Here is a 20,019-nt window from a genome sequence, read left to right as displayed (position 1 = left end):
GCTATTGGCACTATATAGGGGTAGTGCTTTCATTGCAGTCTTGCTAGCACTGTGAGTTTGTTTTTTAATTTAAAAACGTTGTGTAGAAGAGAACTGAAGGGGTACCAGAATTATGATTTTCATTGCCATTACTGCATATAAATAAACAGAAAAAGAGAAAGTTATTTATGAATGAGCTCATTTCATCTACAAGCTAGACTAAGATTCCAAATTGCTCTGCTTCTATTTTTGCACACACTTTGACTTTGGCAGTAAGCCCTTGTAAATAACTCTTGGTAAAAGAATGTATATTTATGACATAATACGTAAAGTGGCATATACATTTTATTTGGTCCTAATAAAACTATAATTCACAAATAAAACTAAAGTAGGTTTATAGAATCGGGGGAACAGGAAGAGAAAGAGGAGAACCAATTGAAAACATGCTTAAAAGCAGAGTGAATGCATATTTCTAATTTAAACCTTATTTGAATAATCTCAAAATAGAGTGGCTGCCTCACTGAACTTAATGAACTTTTTTCTCAGGTGGATGATAGTGTTGAGGGTCAGTGGAAAAATCTTAAGAGATTTTTTATAGCATGATCTAAACTGCATAAAATGCAGGATATTCCCTCATCAAAAGTGCTCTAGACACTTACTAAAAACTAAGTTTCTCGACATTATAGTCCTGTGATCTGGACCTGAAAATTCAGAGTTCAGTCATATTTTTAAAAAGCACAAAAACAACAACAGCAGAACCTAAAATAATAGGATAGTAGAGATCTTATTCATAATCAGCATCCCTCAGGGGCTTCAAAATGCACTGAAAATTTGGTTTTTCAAATTTAAAAAACAATGCTATGAAATGTCACTGTTGAAGTTGGGAACTAGAAATTGGCTTTGAATAAGCAAATCTATCGTTTGGCAATTTTTCCTTCTAGAATCAAATCTCAAATCTTTATTCAGTTTATGACAAATATCAACTCACCTACTAGTAAAAGTCCAAATATTTTAGCGTATTACTATCGGGGTAAATAAACATAAGCTGCTTTTTGAAAGTCTTTCTTGTCCACAGGTAATTCCTTAATTTATATCATCATACTGTTCTAGAAAATAGTACATTTATTCAAACTTTCAATCGTCCTCAATCATGTTATTATAAGACAAAGCTGAATGGATAAAGCTAGATGTGTGAGTGTAGATCACATCTGTCATAATTTTATCATCTTCCTACAACAAATGCATATTAACAATTTTTAAAATACCTAATGCCTAAAGAAAATAAATCTGCCTCAAAACATGAAGTATTTTATAAAAATCTGAGGTGACTCTTATGAATATATAGAAGAAAACAAATCTGCCTCTTCCATACTCTTTCCATTTAATGTTTTAGTTCCATATACCAGGGTAGTAAAATAAGTCCTTCCTTTTTGATTTGATCAGCGGACAGCTGCAAGCCGTCAACTTGATTTAACCACCTACAACCAGATTTCTCTCCCAAGCAATATTCCTTCATCTAAAGTTTGGTTTATTGAAAGAAAACAATATGTTTATGTGAAAAAAGAAAAACAGAGTGATCTTTTAAATTGATTCTCTAGGAGGTGTTTGGTTACCGGGACCACAGTGTACGCAAAGCCCTCTGCCTTGTCGCATCCGTGCTGACCTGTGGGGTCCTTCTGCTGCTGTTCTACTGGAGACCCCAGTGGAGAGTGTGGGCCAGCTGCATCCCATGCCCCTTGCGAGAAGCAGACACTGTTTTGCTGAGGACAACAGTGCGTGCCCTTCTGTTTTCTATTTCGAATGCCGTGACCGTGTCTTCTGTGTTGCCTCTGTGGCACAACTCTGTGGCTGGTATTATATTTCAGAGGGTAGATTTCCTCTATTTAAAGAGTTTCCGTAGATCAGAACAGGAGATGGCAACGTTATCTCTGCAATCCATTTGCTGTCTCTCATTTTGACCCAGGAGTGAAGAGCATTTCTTCCGCTTCCGCTTGGGGAAATTTCGACCCCATCAGGCCAACAGGGGGTGCTCTTCGCCATTCCATGAGCAGTGGCTGTCAGTGTTACAGCTTTTAGAGACCATAACATGCGAATGGTCATTCAGGTTTTCAAAAATACGTATTTTGGAGGATATTACACATGTTAAATACCTAGATGTCACTTTAATATAGCTAGAAACTATTTTCTGGAGAGAAAGCTTTCCTGAAAAATATTATCTTTCCTTTTATTTTCTAGCACAGTGGTTATCAAATTTTAGTGCATATCAGAATCATCTGGAGGGCTCATTGAAACAAGGGCTGCTGGCCCCACCCAGAGTTTTTAATTCAGTAGATCTGAAGTGGGGCTGAGAATTTGCATTTCTAGTAAGTTCTGAGATAAAGCTGATGCTCTTATTTGGGTCAAAGTTTTGTACCAAACTTTGAAAACTGCTTGTTTAGCACTTGGTAGGTATTTGGTTGATTGAGCATCTTATTGAATAACACTTGAGAATTTCATGAACTGGATGGTCTTTTTCCAGGACAAATTTCAACGATATATGAGGAAGAAGGTATTCTGCCTCTACTTATCCACACTGAAGTTTCCTGTAAGCAAGAAGTGGGAAGAATCCTTGGTGGCTGACTGCCATTCTATCATAAACCAAGCCTTAATAAAGCCAGAATTAAAAGTAAGTTACTTGAAGAGTACAGTGTTATGCATGTTTGCAGAGAAAGCATAACTTTATTAAATGAAAATTCCGAATATCACACTTTTGGAATGGGAATGACAGCTATGTATCAAAGAAAGTGAGACTGGCTGGGCATGGTGGTTCATGTCTGTAATCCCAGCACTTTTGGGAGGCCAATGTGGGTGGATCCCTTGAGCCCAGGAGTTTGAGCCCAGCCTGGGAAACATGGTAAAACCTCATCTCTATTAAAAATAAGAGTAAAAAATTAGCTGAGTATGGTGGTGCATGCCTGTAGTCCCAGCTACTCAGGAGGTTGAGGCAGGAGGATTGATTGAGCCTGGGAGGTCAAGGCTACAGTGGGTGGTCATCATGCCACTGCACTCTAACCTGGGTGACAGAGTGAGACCCTGTCAAAAAGAAAGGAAGGGAGGGAGGGAGGGAGGGAGGAAGGGAGGAAGGGAAGGAGGGAGGGAGGCACCCACAAGGGGACCTGCATCCTGCATTGAACATCACTCCCCTCTCCCGATGAGCTTTATGTTATGAATGACACCTGTTCTATCACATTTGTCATCCCAGCTGCGATGCATCCAGGTGCAGAAAATCAGGTATGTTTGGAACAACCTGGAGAAGCAGTTTCAGAAAGTTGGGTGAGTACAACGTTTTGTCACCCCTAAGTCAGGATATAGGGAAAAACACTGATTTGTTGAGTGCTATGAACTGAAGTGTGGTTCCTATCCTGACTACCTCCTAGGTTGCTAGAAGACAGCAACTCCTGCTCTGACATCCATCAGACATTTGGATTGGGTCTGACCAGTGAGGAGCAAGAGGTCAGGTAGGACTCTTGCTATACGCCTTAAGAGTAAACTCTGCCAACAGAAAATGAAGTATCAAATCAGTTATCATCAGTGCATTGTCGGCATAATGCTTCATCAGCTCGATATAGTCCAAGTTCATTTACTGGCAGCAGAGATATTCTAAATTGTTCTCTTCTTAGGCAAACTTATTTTTACAAAGACTAAAAGAACAGTGTAATCATATAAAATTTGATCTTTTATCTCAGGCTTCTATAGCAATCATCTTTGTGTTGTCTTTTTATTTTTCCTTTCTTAAAAAAAATCTTGAGTCATTCCCTAAATGTCAGCTTAGTCATCCTCCAAATCCTCGGAGAGGCAGAAAGACAATACTATGATTGCATTTTACTCTGAAGAAACAGCCCTGGAGATGAGGATTTTGCTTGCTCAGTTAGTTGTGTTATTCACCACTATATCTGCAGCACCTAGAACAGTGCCTGATTCTCGGTAGGAGCTCAATAGATATTTCTAGAGTAAATGAATACGCTAATATATTCATTGATTTTTTAGCTAACAAATAGGTACTTTGTAAGGAACTAAGGATCTAAAAATAAAGGTTTAGTCATTGTCCCAGAGACACTGACTAGTGAGAAAGAGAGGCAAAAATGTGTCACAATTATGAGATTGGTACCTATAGATGCACGTAAATTAGGAAATGCTTATGTTATTATTAACTCACAGATATACAGAGTCCCTGCCTTCTTCAGCTATTATTTGAAATGATGAATCCTGGCAAATCTGAAAGGAAATCATTACAAGTCTTCCCCAGAATCTTATAATCACCTTTATTTCTCACCCATTTTTAGAGAGAGTGTCTGCTTAACCTTTACAGTCAGCCAGAAACACCTATTCTCAAGCTAAGAAGTAATCTGATACTTTAAAATATAGGTTTTAAGCTCCACCCTCATAATTCTGGTAATTCTATAGGAGCAAGGGGTACTTAGAAGATATGGATTTTTAGCAAGCAACCCCCATAATTCTCACACACACCAAGTCTAAGAGTTACTAATCTGTTGTTTATAAGTTTTTCCTCTGTCAGACACTGTGAAAAATGAACCAGACATCTGGACTAGGACAATATTGCAAAATGCGTTAGAAATGGTATTATTGGCCGGGTGTGGTGGCTCATGCCTGTAATCCCAGCACTTTGGGAGGCCGATGCAGGCAGATCACAAGGTCAGGAGATTGAGACCATCCTGGTGAACATGGCAAAACCCTGTCTCTACTAAAAATACAAAAAATTAGCCGGGCGTGGTGGCGGCGCCTGTAGTCTCAGCTACTCGGGAGGCTGAGGCAGGAGAATAGCATGAACGCAGGAGGCAGAGTTTGCAGTGAGCCGAGATCGTGCCACTGCACTCCAGCCTGGGCGACAGGCGAGACTCTGTCTCAAAAAAAAAAAAAAAAAAGGTATTATTATATAAGATTTCAGATGTAATGCTCAAAAAATTGACACACAAAACAGTTTTTAAAGTCATTAAAATATATAGGTTTAATAGCACTAAATACAAGACATTTAAAGGATTTATCTAGGACATTTAAGAATTCTAGATGATAGATGTAGACATACTCTGCCTGGGTTACCACTTCCGCAGGAACGATTTCCGGTCAGTGCAGCTACCTCATGTTTTTTTCTTATTTATCAAGCGCCAAACCTTAGTAAACGTTGTACATAAATTTAAATCTGATCCATGGCCGGGCGCAGTGGCTCGCCCGGGATTACACCCGTAATCCCAGCACTTTGGGAGGCCAAGGCAGGTGACCTGAGGTCAAGAGTTCGAGACAAGCCTGGCCAACATGGTAAAACTTCATCTCTACTAAAAGTACAAAAATTAGGCAGGTGTGGTGGCCTGTGCCTATAGTCCCAGCTACTCAGGAGGCTGAGGCAGGAGAATTGCTTGGACCTGGGAGGTGGAGGTTGCAGTGAGCTGAGATCATGCCACTGCACTCCAGCCTGGGCAACAGAGTGAGACTTGGTCACACACACACACACACACACAAAAATAATAATAATAAAATCTGATCCACACAATATAGAACTTGACAATCTAATAAGCGAGACAAGAGTATCATTTTCCAAATATGAAGAATGGAACAGATAATCTACTTTTATAGTCCATATTTATGTTATTTGGGGGGCAAAAAGAGAGTAAGTAGAATATGGAAGATTTTTCATTTCATTTTTTAGGGTAAGAACAAGACCTTGAAAAAATTAAGTGTGATGGATGGTTGAGTAATATCTTACCAATTTCCTAGTGAATTTGAGCTTGCTTTCATTAAAAAGCAAGTGCGTACAGTGAGAAATGAAGGGGGATACACAAGAATGTCTGATGATGAAAAGCTACAGAGTTTACATGCAAACTTTTTCTATGGGCTCCCTAGCAGCCAGGGAAAGAGAGAAAATGCAGATTTACAGAGCTCTCACTTTTCAGTAGTGAAAGCATATCCGAGCATCAGGAGAGAGAACTTTACCCTGGAGAGAAATGGTGCGAAGGGATCCGGAAGAGAGCAAGTAAACTGTCCCAGCAGTTCCATGTTCCTTAGCTTCACCTGTCACGAACTGAACTCAAACTTCCATCTCGGTGCCTGTCCCAGACAGGTCAAAAGACACTCGAGGTAATTCTTTTACACCACAAAAGTGAGCCCATACGGGAAAAAATAAAAATAAAAAACCTACCTGATTCCTCAACTAGAAAAGTAGTCTTCCTATTAAGACCGTTTATCAGTTGAGCATCTCTTTACCTTCTTTTTCACTCAGCCCACCCACCTGCTTCTCCTGTCCTTTTGTTCTCAGGTTCCAGAAATAAAAGGAATAGTCGACTTCCCTAAGCAGAATTGAAGGACTCTTCCTAGACCCTCTGTAATTCACCCCCACACACACACACACACATACACACATACACACACACATACATTACCAACATATACAGCACACATATGTATACAGAAGAAAAACGTTATACACACATGTGCATATACCATATATATAAAGTACACACATGTGCTATTAATAATTCCCTAATAATAATACACGATAATATCATCGATACACATCAGATATACACACATACACACACGAGTACACGATACACACACACACGCGACAGGCATACATGCACACACGCATTACACACACGCACACACACACACGCACACAACATACACACATACACACACATACACATATACACACACACATACACCATACACTATACATTATTGTTAACACAAATATTACAGGCATAGATAGCAGACACACGCTGCACACACCACCTATACACACACACCATACACATGACACATACACACACATATATATACACATACACATACACACATACATACATATCGCCACATACATAATTCATAAGCACTATACACATATATATACATTACACACACACACCACACACACACGATACACACACATACAGCATACATGTATTGGCCACACACACGCATTACATACACACACACATACAATATGCCATGCTACATTAAGAGCATAGTTACCTATACACTATATATTAATAATATTACACATGCGCATAATACATGCATACATGTGCACACGCTACATTGCCACACCTCCATACACACACACTACACACACGATACACATACATGCACACACACATACACACACATACACACACAACATACATATATGGCACATATATGCATACATACATACACATACACATGCGACACACTATACATTACGCGCCGCATACACACGCCAAGACACATCACTATCACACATGTGGCGCTGCACACACGCGCACACACACGCTGCCATTTCACACACATGCTATTACATGGTACACACATGTATACATTACACATGCACACACACATACACACGCATACACACATGCAATACCACACATGCACACACACACAACACACACACAACATACACATACACACATATACACCATACACCCTATACACATATTAATACGTACATCGGCACACACACTGCACACACACACTCCATACACACACACACACACATACACATATGCACACATATATACACACATACACATACACACACCATACACATTATAGCTTATGGCATTCATACACACTACTAATACACACGGAGTACATATACAGGCACACATGCAAGACACACATGCACACACACGCATTACCTGACACACACATACACACATCAAGAGATACACATGCATACATACACATACACACACTTGGGGTTAAGTCCAGACTAATCATCTTGTTGAGACTCTACTCAGTAAAAGCTTTGATAGACAGGGTTTGCTGGCTTCTATGGTAGGAATATTCCATCCATGGCCAATTTAAGCCAGGGGCATCACTGAATGCGAAGCTGGGAAGAGAGCTCCCCATTGGTTTAGTGATTCGCAAGGCCACATTTAATTCTCAATGTTTACCACAGCATTGAGAGAAAAGGCTGGCTTGTCAGCGCCAGAGGAAAAGAATCCGAGTGACAGGCAGCAAGAGAACGTAGGTTTACCATTTACGCGTAGCTCTAAGCTGACAGAAACTGTTCCATGAGAACACAGAACATTAGGGGAGAGAGAAAGAAGAAGCAAAAAGAAGATGAGAGAGAGAGAGAGGGATAGAGAGAGGCTGCTGTGAGACCCTACTCTCTTACTTCTCAGTCTTGGGGAGAGGAAAAGTTAGAAACCATGCTTGTATACCATGACCTCTATCCCCTTTGAAACCACCTCTAGAAAATAGCCCTGTAGTAGATACTCAGCCATGAGATCAGCTTTTACAGAAGGATCAGGGCAGGAGTGGTTGGAGGCGAGGAAAGGGGCTTTGCTCATTCTTCTGGAGGCCAATAACATAGTCTCAACTACTAGAATTCAATTAGAAGTTAATGAGTTACTTAAAAATATAACATGTATATATCCTTTCTTTAAAATTTAATGTATAAGGTATGTAATAAAAATTAAATGAACTGAGATCATTTTCTTTTTTAATAAAGTGGAATTATCAGATCCATGGTTCTATGGATCTCGGCCCATTTAAAGTACAAAATCACTTAACTCTGCCTTATTTAGAGCAAAGCCCTACAGAGGGACCCGTAAACCTAAATCCAGAATCTCCCTGGCAGGATCCTGCACTGGGTTTCTTTGTCCTCCCATCTCCAGTCCTGATGTCCTCCTGGTCCATTCCCTTCTGCATCCCCATGCCTGGGAACACTCAAGGCATTTCCCCAGAAAAACTGGAAGCACCTCACTTAGCTCACGTGGAGGGCTTGAAATCCTCTCAGGGCCCAACTTCCCAAGTTTTCCTGAGGCTATCTGAAAACATGCAATTTAGGCAATGAAAGAAATGGGCAGGTCACAGATGAGGACAAATGTAAAAAACTAAAATAATTCTCATGTCATTTGTAGAATGGAGATACAGTCTCTGTATAAGTGTTTCATTAAAGTACACAAGCAGGTTCAAGCTGTAATGAAATAGAGGTGTTTTCCTTCCATAAAGCAATTTCTCAAAATACTCCAATCTTGTTTTTATTATTGTTTTTAATGGAAGGGCTCTAAGGCCAGCACTCTTGCTGTATGATACAACCACATCCAAATCCCAGAAGTTGGATGCCACGTCCTATGCATCTGTGAAGATCTCAGGTCTTCCTCCCTTTGTAAAACGAGAGTGTTAGGGAAGTCAGGAACTCGCTAACAGAATCACACGGGAACTTTCTCAACCTCTACATGTCTGCTTCCTAAAAATTCCTAAGTTCCGGGAAGTGGGTTATGCCAGAATCTCCTGGCTTGACATTGTTTGTGTGGAGAACTATAGACATCCCTGCCTGCCGCAGACCCTGCTGGAAACTTATCAGAATGGAAGCAGTGAGCAAAACACAGGTGCAGTTTGAAAAAGCCCCATCATAATTCTAACATGCCCTTCCTTCCTCCTTGAGGACTCCTTCAGTCTTTACCACCTGGAGCCTAAAGTGGCTACCACACAACACATTATTAACAATTACTTGGCAAGTTAATTGAATGAATGAATGAATAACAAATGGAAAGGGACATGGACATCCTCCAAGAGAAAGTCCTCCTAGTCATCTGCATTTTGTTTTCTCAGAAATAAATTCTAACAGATTGACTGTTCTCTCAGGGTTGGAGGAAACCTCAATGATTCCTCAAGTTTAGTCCACGGTCCCTGCAGAAATCCCCTCCACAGGTTTCCTGCTGAAAAATTGTTCAACTTCCGGAGAGGGACCATCTACCTCCGAAGAAGCTCTTCTTCTGATGGATAGTTAGAACTATTAGGCAGGTCTGCTGAATTTTATTTGGCCTGTGTTGTTCTGTGAAGCCACTGGGAACATTCTGGGAACAATTTTCCCCGCCAGCTGGTCAGAATGTCAGCTCCCTTGTTTCTTAGACCTTTCCTCATGTGAACCAGCTTCGAATCTTATCTTTCTTCCTGTTGCTCAGCCATTGGTCAACATCCCTGAACAGTCTGCTTGGCTTGTGCTGAAAATGAGATGGGTGCATGATCTCTAAACACACAATATTTTTTGGCAAGAAGCGGTAGAAGAGATGAAGCAGCAAGGGGCATGCCAGGCTGTGATTTCAATATGGCTCAGATGAGCCATAAAGAGGATGATCTACAGGCAAATATTGATCTGCTGGATCCCCATCCTCATGGGATCTCTTCTCTCTTAATGGTAATATTGCCAAACTTGGAGAGCCAAAGAGCATCAGAAGCTAGGATTGCTTTCTAAACTGCTTTCCATACCCTGTGTACTGCCTTGAACCTTATTTATTCATGCTAATATTTAGGGAATATCCTCTAGGTCAGACACTGTGCCCCTAGATGTTAGATTTTTAGACAGGATTTAAAAATCTCTGTTTCTGGGCTGGGCACGGTGGCTCATGCCTGTAATCCCAGCATTTTGGGAAACCGAGTCAGGTGGATCACGAGGTCAGGGGTTTGAGACCAGCCTGGTCAACATGGTGAAAACCCGTCTCTACTAAAAATACAAAAGTTAGCCAGATGTGGTGATGTGGGCCTGTAACCCCAGCTACTCAGGAGGCTGAGGAAGGAAAATCGCTTGAAACTGGGAGGCAGAATTTGAAGTGAGCCTAGACTGTGCCAATGCACTCCAGCCTGGGTGACAGAGCAATACTCCGTCTCAAAAAAAAAAAAAAAAAAAAAAAAAAGAAAAAGAGAAAAATCTGTTTCTGCCTTTAAAGGGACTCTAGGAAACTTGAGGGAAAAATACATGTAAATATACATTATAATTTAATGATGTAGGTGCTGTTGCTAAGAAAAGAAAGGTTGAAGGAGAAAAATAGTTAATTGTGTTAGAGGGAGTAAGACTTCAAAGATAGCTGCCATTTATTGAGAACTAAATGCTTTATGTATTTTTCTCATATGCTACTGGCAGAATTTTTTTTTAAATTAGGGTCTCCCTTTGTTGCCCAGGCTGGTCTCAAACTCCTGAGGTCAAGCAGTTCTCCTGCCTCAGCCTCCCAAATAGCTGGGACTACAGGTGTGTGCCACACATTCAGCTTGATAGCAGTTTTATTAGGTATGTTTTATAAAACCCCTTTTACAGATGAGAAGAGTGAGGCTGACCCCTCATTCGGTCGTCAATTCATTCATTCAACATATAATAGGCTCTGTTTTAGGCATTCGGAATATATCGATGTCCTCTGGAAGCGTACATTATAGTGGAGGACACAGTCTGGTTTTTTTGCGCACTTATTAATATGTAAAACATAACATGTAATTTCAGGTAATTATATGCACTAGAATGAAGCATGGCGGGATGAGGAGATGATGAGAATCTGAATTGAGAGTCAGGGTAGCTATTTTAAGCAGCATTGTTAGAAAAAGCCCAGTAAGGAGGTGCTATTTGAACAGAGAAAGAATGAAATTCATTCACAAGGGAATACCCTTGTTTCATTCAGGGACTGAGCGAGTAAGCCATACAAAGTTGTGGGGGGAATTAGTTCCCGGGGGAGGGAACAGCAAGCAGAAAGTCTCAGCTGGATTCAAATCCAGGTCTATCCGATCTCACATTTCTCCACCATTAGGCTTGATTGTCAGATCTGGCTCTCAGCAGCTGAGCAGACATTTATGAGCTGAAGAATGTGGGAAGGGCATTCAAAGTAGAGAGAGGGAAGGGAGGACCAACTTTGGGGTCCGAAGTTCTGACACTTTGCTTAACACCAGATCATTGCCCCAGATCGTGTAAAAGAGTCCTGAGTACTGAAATGGTTCGAGTTATGGGCTCTTTCCAGTGTGAGGTATAGGGACTTAAGAAGTCAAAGAGCATGATGGGCTGTTTGTCCTCTCTGATTCCCAACATCCTTGAACCTCAGTGCTTTCATGGCATGGAGTTAGAAGACCGTGGTTTGAGTCCTCTCTGTACTTTGCAAACTACAATTGTACTTGGAAAAAATATGGCTAAGAAGTTAGATAAACTTGGGCTCAGCTCTCTGTTATACCTCAGTGAGACCGAAGATCTCTCGGGTAGATTCTCCCCATTGATCCTTTCTGAGGCAGATTTGTGAAGTGGAGTCATAGACCATGCTACAAAGCCTACCTCCTTCTGGCTTTGTGATCCTGGAAAAGTTTCTTGCTTTATCTGAACTTGAGTTTTTATTACAATAGATGCTAATATGAAATCTCATGGGAATAATGTGATGATTGAAGGAGTTAATGCATATAAAAGGCTAAGTGCAGTTTCTGACACTGTCAACTCTGTTTAAAAGTTATATTGTAGGCCGGGTGTGGTGGCTTATGCCTGTAATCCCAGCATTTTGGGAGGCTGAGGCGGGTAGATCACCTGAGGTCGGGAGTTCAAGACAAGCCTGACCAACATGGAGAAACCCTGTCTGTACTAAACATACAAAATTAGCCGGGTGTGATGGCGCATGCCTGTAACCCCAGCTACTCATGAGGCTGAGGCAGGGAATTGCTTGAACCTGGGAGGCGGAGGTTGCGTTGAACTGAGATCGTGCCATTGCACTCCAGCCTGGGCAACAAGAGTGAAACTCCATCTCAAAAAAAAAGTTACATTGTCGTGATTAATACTAGATGTGTGCACTTTTGGCTACATGCCACACTGAGTAATTTTTTCCATTGGCAAAATAGGGATATTAGCCCTTTCCTTTGGACTATTGTGAGGATCAAATGAATCTTTTGTAAAAACTTTGTTAATGGTAAAATAGTATAGAAATATGCGTTCCTGTTGTAATGCACATGTGTATTACACTTTGTGTATAATGTACACATTTACCAAGTGTTAGCCATGAACGCTATATCTTCCAGTTCATTTGCTCATTCATTTATGTATTCATTCAGTTCATACACTAAGGGCCTGTCCTAGGTGCTGGAGGTACCAAAGTAAGATAGATATGACTTCTAACATCAAGGACAATCTAGAACGCCTGACAAGTCTAGGAACATCTGCATAGCTGTGTCTTTTTCGCTGCTTTTAGTATATAATAAAATTATTTTAAAAGTAACTCAAAATGAAAGTGTCTTTCCAAGTTTTTGTTTTGAGTTGTACTACACTTAAGATATATTTGTATCGAGGACTACAGCTCTGTCCATCATGCACTGACTTTCATTTCAAAAATAGTAGTTTAGAATTAGGTTTCAAAAGAACTTGCATGTTATTTTTTAAATCAAAGTCACAAAATCTCCAAAGAGTAGAAAAATGACTTCTGTTTAGTTTGGCCTGTAGTCACTTATCACTGAACTTGTAGCTCTGACACTAATGGATGATCAATCTCCTACAGAAGATTAGTGTGTGGGCCTAACACCATTGAGGTTGAAATCCAACCCATATGGAAGCTGCTTGTTAAACAGGTAACTGTTTTCTTTTTTCTTTCTTTTTCTTTTTTTTTTTGAAAAAATAAATTTCTGCCCCTTACTTCTTACTTCCTAGAAGGAACACATAAATACTTTGATGTGAATGATATCTTGTTTCATGCAACTTCTTTTTGCTACTGCTTATTTTAAACTCAGGTGTACTTTAAAATTCCTTTCCAGTGTGAGACAGATTCCTCTTCATAATCTCCTGTTTGTTTTGTTTTGCTCTCTTAAGTTTGGATGGTGGTGGTGGTGGTGGTGGTAGGGGGCGTGGTTAGTCCACTGGGTTGCTATAACAAAATGTCATGCACTGGGTGGTTTAAACAACAAACATTTACTTTCCCACAGTTTTAGAGGCTGGGAAGTCCAAGATCAAGGTGCCTGCATATTCGGTTCCTGGTGAGGACCCGTTCCTGGGCCTGCAGAGTATTGCATTCTTTGTGTCTTCACATGGTGGAGAGAGAGCTCTGGTCTCTTCCTCTTCTTACCAGGACACTAATTCCATCGTGGAACCTCTACCTTCATGACCTCATCTAAACCTAATTACCTCCCAAGGGACCCACCTCCCAATACCATCACATTGGAGGTTAGGGCTTCAACCTATGAATTTAGAGGGGGACACAAATGTTCAGTCCACAGCATGAGGCAATGTTATTATTTCTATAATTTTTGAAGATTTGAAATATATTCTTTTGGTCTTTTTCAAATGGCTTTATTATTTTCATTTTCTTGAGAGTAAGTTCTCCCTTTGTTAGTGTTTTATTTTTGTTTTTATTTTTAGCAATATTTTCCTTGTGTGCTTGGATTTTTTTTTTTAACGCTTACTTTAAGTGGGACACTTTCCCCATCAATTTTTCTCTTTCTCTCTGTGCTTTCTGTGCTTCTTTGATGGCTTTGTTTGCCTCCAGTTGGCCCCTATGTGGTCCCTGAAGGTTTGGGCACTTGTCTTTCAGGGATTTGTCACATGCATGTCCTTAGCCAGCTTGAGGCTTGGCCCAGTTCACAGTTGTACCATGGGTTCTCTTCTCTCTCATTCTACCCTTGGGTGGAAAGCCCTCATTGGTTATGACTTTGCTCAACCTCTATTCTGGAACAGGAAGCCTGTGGCTACCCTTGTTTTCCACCATAAGCCTCATTTCTATCCTCTGCCACCTGAGGAACACGTTCTGTCTCTATTCCTCTGAGAAAGGAGCTCCTAGATTTTGCTGTCTAGTCTTTGTCTGGAACCCATGAATCTGATGATGTGAGTCCCCACTCAATGCTGCATGTTTCCAGTCTATTTCTAACCCATAAAGATGGCCATTTTGTTTTGGAGCATGGACATATCTTTTTAAGATTAAAAAATTATTTACCATTATTCTGTGTCTGGAGCAGAAAACAGGTTGCTTTTTTTTAGCTTTATTTTTTAGACTAGTTTTCAGTTCACAGCAAAATTTGGTGGAACATACAAAGATTTCCCATATACATCCTGCCTCGACATATGCATAGCTTCCCTAACTATCAAAAAGTAGGCAGCTTTTTAAACTTCAAGTACATTTTCAAATTGCCAAATATTCTCCAGGAGTCAATGTGTTCTATTTTGAAAGGAGTGCTAGTATTTTCTGGCACCTATTTACTAGCCCTTTAGTAGAAAGAAAAAAAAAGCAAGTACAACTATTTCTTTACATTTGGTTTCAAAAGAATATTAAATAGACAACCAAATTAATTAGGATACTGTTGTTTCTTCTGTAACAAGTATTTCACCAGTTTTCTACTGGATTTGTTTAACTTCAAGGTCATATTATCATTTGTATGTAACCTACAATTAAAGCATTTTATAATAAGCAAACAAAAAAGCTGTAATTTGTAAGTAAAGCAGTGGGGATTGAAAAAATAATATTAAGGAACAAAATCTTTTTTAATGGACAAAATATATCCAACCCTTAAGATACAACGTACTCACTTATTTACCATGTGTCAGTTCACTTTTAAGACTAAATTAGAATTGTATTTAGTACGTAAGGAAATTATAGAAAACAGAGGTAAGGGAGATTAGCGCTGGTTTTAACCAATATTTCATCCAATTCATAATGATTAGAAATAACAGTGTCTCAGAAAAAGAATCCTTGCTTTGCTCTGACGGGCTCTTTAATCCACTTTCTGCATGTATATCCTGTGACCGTTCTCTGGCTTCTTAGGTTTGCCCTCTCTGCTCTCATTATTAGCATGAGTTAGCAGGACCCAAATGGGAAAAATTGAGGGAACAAGAAAAGTTGAAGGTATTCTCACGAGACTAAAAATATACATGTATGACCGACCAGCTTTCGGGCTGGTCATACTTTCTGCTCTTGATTTGTCCTGCAGCCTTCCTCCTTGTCCAAGAGAAGGGCTTGACTGACTCTCATGTGACCTTGCTAAGACCTGTGACATGAAAGATGCTATTTTTAAATGACCTGAAAAGAAAAGTAGAATCTTTCATTTTCATTACACAACTTGACTAAATCTGCAGCATGTGATTATATGAAAAATAAAACTGCACTTAAACTGTTCCAAATGGAAGTACATTTTTAAAAGAGACTGAATCACCTACCTCCCCCATTATGAGTAAATCTGTTTAAGAAGGTGAATTGTTAAATTTTGTTATTGGTAAAATATTTTTGAAATTCAAAATGAGTAAGAATGATCAATTTGTGGGCATGGCTCTGAATGCACAAAATAATTTTGCTTCCACCATATCACATTCTATGTGTCTGACATTTTCTCAACCCAAATCAATAGAGATCTAAGTGAATTCTTAAATATTAGAGGTTTGTGCATGTTGTAAAAAAAAAATGAGAAAAAGTTAGATAATGAAATGACATCTTCTTGATTACTACTAAGGTTCATGCAAGTGACCCAAATGCCATTTTTGTACCCACAGGTTTTAAATCCATTCTATGTGTTCCAAGCCTTCACCCTAACTTTGTGGCTGTCTCAAGGTTACATGGAATACTCTGTGGCCATCATCATTTTGACAGTTGTCTCCATTGTCTTAAGCGTGTATGATTTGCGACAGGTAAGCCCTGAAATCACAGCTGGATTCTATTTAGCTTCTAGCTAAAGAAGTAAAGCCCGTGGTGTTTCTACTGAGAGCCAGCAGTGCTTTGTCAACCATAAGTCATAAAACAAAAAGTGAGGGTTTACCAAATGTGGGATCACAGAAGGAGGACTTTAGGACTACCAGGGAGAATTAAATGTCTTAGCAAACTCCGATTATCATCTGAAGCCTTCATTGAATGCTTTGTTTAGAAGGACTCTAAGGCTGTATTTGAGTATGGTGGGAAAGAATGCTGTGATGGATGAAAGATGCCAGTCATAGTTTTAGGAGAATGAAGGGGTAGCATCTCAACTGTGTGCATTAATCAAGATATTATGCCCCTTAGAACATTTCCATATATTTCCCTGGACTTAAATATTGTATTTGTTCTATAGGTTTCCTATTTAATTGTCTTTGAAAAATTTTAGTCTCCCTCTTAGAAGTCCTTTGTAAATGCCTATGTCTTCATTTGATATTTGAATATATCTTTAAGGAAATCCAAAAAACATACAGAAATTCCTGTGTGGGAGTTAGGGGATGGGTTGTAGAAAAAATTAGGTTTGATTCTATACTCAATAAGACAGTGTTTCAGTAAGAGAATTCCCTGACATTTTTGAGCTTCTGACTTATTAAATCAAAATATCCAGGGTTGGAATCTTCATTTCTAAAAGTTTTATAACTGATGATTGTTATGCATTCTAAAAGCTTAACAATGATTATTATAAGGGAACCCACTGAAGGATAAATTCAAACACCAAGATTCCAGATATATGTATTTATTTATTAATGCCATCATCATATTTTTCACTCATTTTACTCTATGAAGTGCACATATATATATATATACCAGCTTATAAGGAGATTTATGTCTTTATTAATTTTTAAAATTAAAATAGGATCTTACTATGCATATTAATCTGGAACTTTCATTTTTCACTTTATAATGGCAATTCACCAAGTAAATAATTATAATTCATGTTTTTAAAATAACACTATACTATTTCATGATAATCATAATTTATTTCACTGTTCTGTTACTTGTTGAAAGTAATTTCCCCTCAATCTGTTGCCACCACAAATAATGTTGAATTAAAAGTTACTACTACAGTATGGGCATGTTCTTACATATTAGTGTTTGCATTTTTTTAGCATAGCAACCAAAAGCCAGGTTTCTGAATCAAGGCATATGTATATTTTGAATTTTAATAGATGCTGCTGTATTATTTTCCACAAATGAAAGACTTTTTTAAAATCAGAAACATACAAGAGTATTTATTTTCCCCGGATTCATCAGTTTCTGGAGTTATATTGATATTTAAATTTTTTTAATCTAACATATTTAAAAACTAGGTCTCATTGATGTTTTAATGTACATTTTCCTGATTGCTGGTGAGACTAGACGCTTTTTTTGTCTAATAGTGTTTTGCATTTTCATTTTATATTAAGGGCCTCTTTATATTCATCATATATGTGAAAAAGTTTTACTTTTTAGTCTATTTTTCTAGACTTTGACTTTAGCTATCGATGAAAATTTACATAGAGTCAAATATATTTCTTTTCCTTTATGGTTTATTGTTTTGCTTATAAGATCTCCCCTTCCAAAGTTAGGTAATACCTGTTTTCTAATACTTGTAATTTGCTTATTTAAAAATCCTTCCTGGAATTTAAACTTTCAGGTTCCGCATCTTAACAAAATCTCTACATTCCTTTGTTCAAAACAGTGGCTAATACGGGAACTTTAGACTTGGTGGCAGTATTGCAAAGGATTTCTTTAAAAAACAGAAAAGGAATTAGAGGACAAACACTAATCTCATTAGCAGCCAGTATTTATTAATAAAAGGGTACCTAACCCAACCTGTAAAGCACCTTGTAACACTCCACAAAATGAGCCAGTTTCCTGAAACTGTATATTTGCAATTTAAATCACAAGTCCTCATTCATCAACATCTGTTTAGCACTTTACAGTTTACAGTAGGCACCCATATTCATAATGTATGTGTTTGTATGGGACATGGCAAATTAGGAAATAAAACACACATGATTTTTATAGCCTCCTGCTACCTGAAAGGGAGGGACAGGGATAATCCAGGAGGTGAAGGGACTTGTTCACACTCACCCAGTAACAGTGGCCATAGGCCTTAGCCCCAGGTTTTCTGATTCCAAGTCAAGTACTACACACTGTCCCATTGAGCACAACCTCAAAGTGACTCATGAATTTCCCTGCAGCAGTAGGATTTGGGGAAGGGCTTTGGCAGGATTGAAAGAAGGAGCATCTATTGCTATCTCCACATCAATTTCCCTGCAGCAGTAGGATTTGGGGAAGGGCTTTGGCAGGATTGAAAGAAGGAGCATCTATTGCTATCTCCACATCATTCTGTTGAGCTACACTGAAGTTCATTATTTCACTGAATTAAAGACTTAGGTAAACGAACACAGGCTTTGGAAAATTGTAAGAAAGCAAGTGTTTGCAGGAGTAGAATAAGATGTTTTTCTGCATCCATCGTGGCCCCAAATTATGCTACACAAAGAAAGCTTACCTTTCCTAAGCCAAGAAACCCTCCTGCTTCAGTCCCTTTCTAACAAGTTTGGTGCAGGCATGAGTGCAAACCTTGGTACTCAACTGTATTTACATTGAACTGTCTGTGCATACTGTATTGCTGAGCTCCACGGGTGGCTGCTAGAAATAGCACTGGGAGTATCTGGCCCACAGTGCTTTCTTTGCCTTCAGTTATGACAGAGCCAAGCTCAAGAGGCACCTGAGTTAATACCCTCATTACTCATCTCTAGAGGAAATCCAGCCACAGCAAACACAAGGACACACAGCAACAGATGCTGAATAATAACAATATGCAAATTCATCTTGGAAACTGATCCTGATACTGCTGAACAGGGACAGAAGAAACTAAAGGGGGCCTAATGAAAATCAGGCAACGAGCTTTGCAGTCATGGCAAGCACTGCAGCGTTTGCCTTCTCCTAGCTAGTTGGTTGCCATAGAAACCCGTGTTTGTAGATTTTCCGAGTACATTAACTCAAAGAGGAGGCTAACACTATTCCACTCCAGTGTTGTCGGGAGAAGTAGAATAATTTGGTTCTAATAAATACATATTTGATAAGGACCTACTATGTGATAGGCTCTAGAGGAATCCACAGATGCATAATATACATGGTGCCTTTCTTCTCTCTACTGCCCGACTCACGAGGGAGGCCTGACAAGACAGCGGTTAGCTGTAATGGAATGTGATCAGTACATTCACACAGGTGGAGAGAGCAGAACAATGAATTCTTCCTGAGGATTGTAGGGACTTGCGGAGTGGAGGTGACATTTGAGTAGGCCTTTATGTGAAGGATTAGAAAGTTTGTTAGTAGAGAACTGGAGTGGACATTCTAGGGACTGGCTTGAGCAGAGGCATGGAAGCATGACAGGTTACAGAGAATGCTAAGTCTAATAAACCAGCCCAGCTCTACAGCATAATGATTTGGGAATTATAGTCAAGTATTATTAACTCATACTCCACTACTTCCAAATGTGTTGATTATCATCCTCTCATACTGAGCTGAATTTATCATGGCATTATCTAAATGAGTTTGCAAAGCAAAAAAAAAAAAAAATTAAAGAAATCTAGAAGAAGGATTTTCATCT

General features: G+C 39.2%; 1 protein-coding gene across 1 annotated transcript in view; it reads left to right on the top strand.

Annotated features, from left to right (window-relative positions):
• ATP13A5 (ATPase 13A5) overlaps positions 1-20,019 on the top strand; it is a 117,584-nt gene that overhangs the window by 19,950 nt on the left and 77,615 nt on the right. The window contains exons 2-7 of the mRNA XM_031663888.1: positions 1,578-1,751; positions 2,498-2,644; positions 3,221-3,291; positions 3,396-3,476; positions 13,251-13,320; positions 16,223-16,357. Coding sequence (XP_031519748.1) covers positions 1,578-1,751; positions 2,498-2,644; positions 3,221-3,291; positions 3,396-3,476; positions 13,251-13,320; positions 16,223-16,357 — 678 coding nt within the window. The remainder of the gene's footprint in view (positions 1-1,577; positions 1,752-2,497; positions 2,645-3,220; positions 3,292-3,395; positions 3,477-13,250; positions 13,321-16,222; positions 16,358-20,019) is intronic.

The sequence above is a fragment of the Papio anubis genome, chromosome 2 (assembly GCF_008728515.1).
Source record: "Papio anubis isolate 15944 chromosome 2, Panubis1.0, whole genome shotgun sequence".
In the NCBI taxonomy this organism is placed as follows: domain Eukaryota; kingdom Metazoa; phylum Chordata; class Mammalia; order Primates; family Cercopithecidae; genus Papio; species Papio anubis.
The sequence above is the reverse complement of the archived record's forward strand: the minus strand, read 5'-3'. Positions and strand labels throughout refer to the sequence as shown.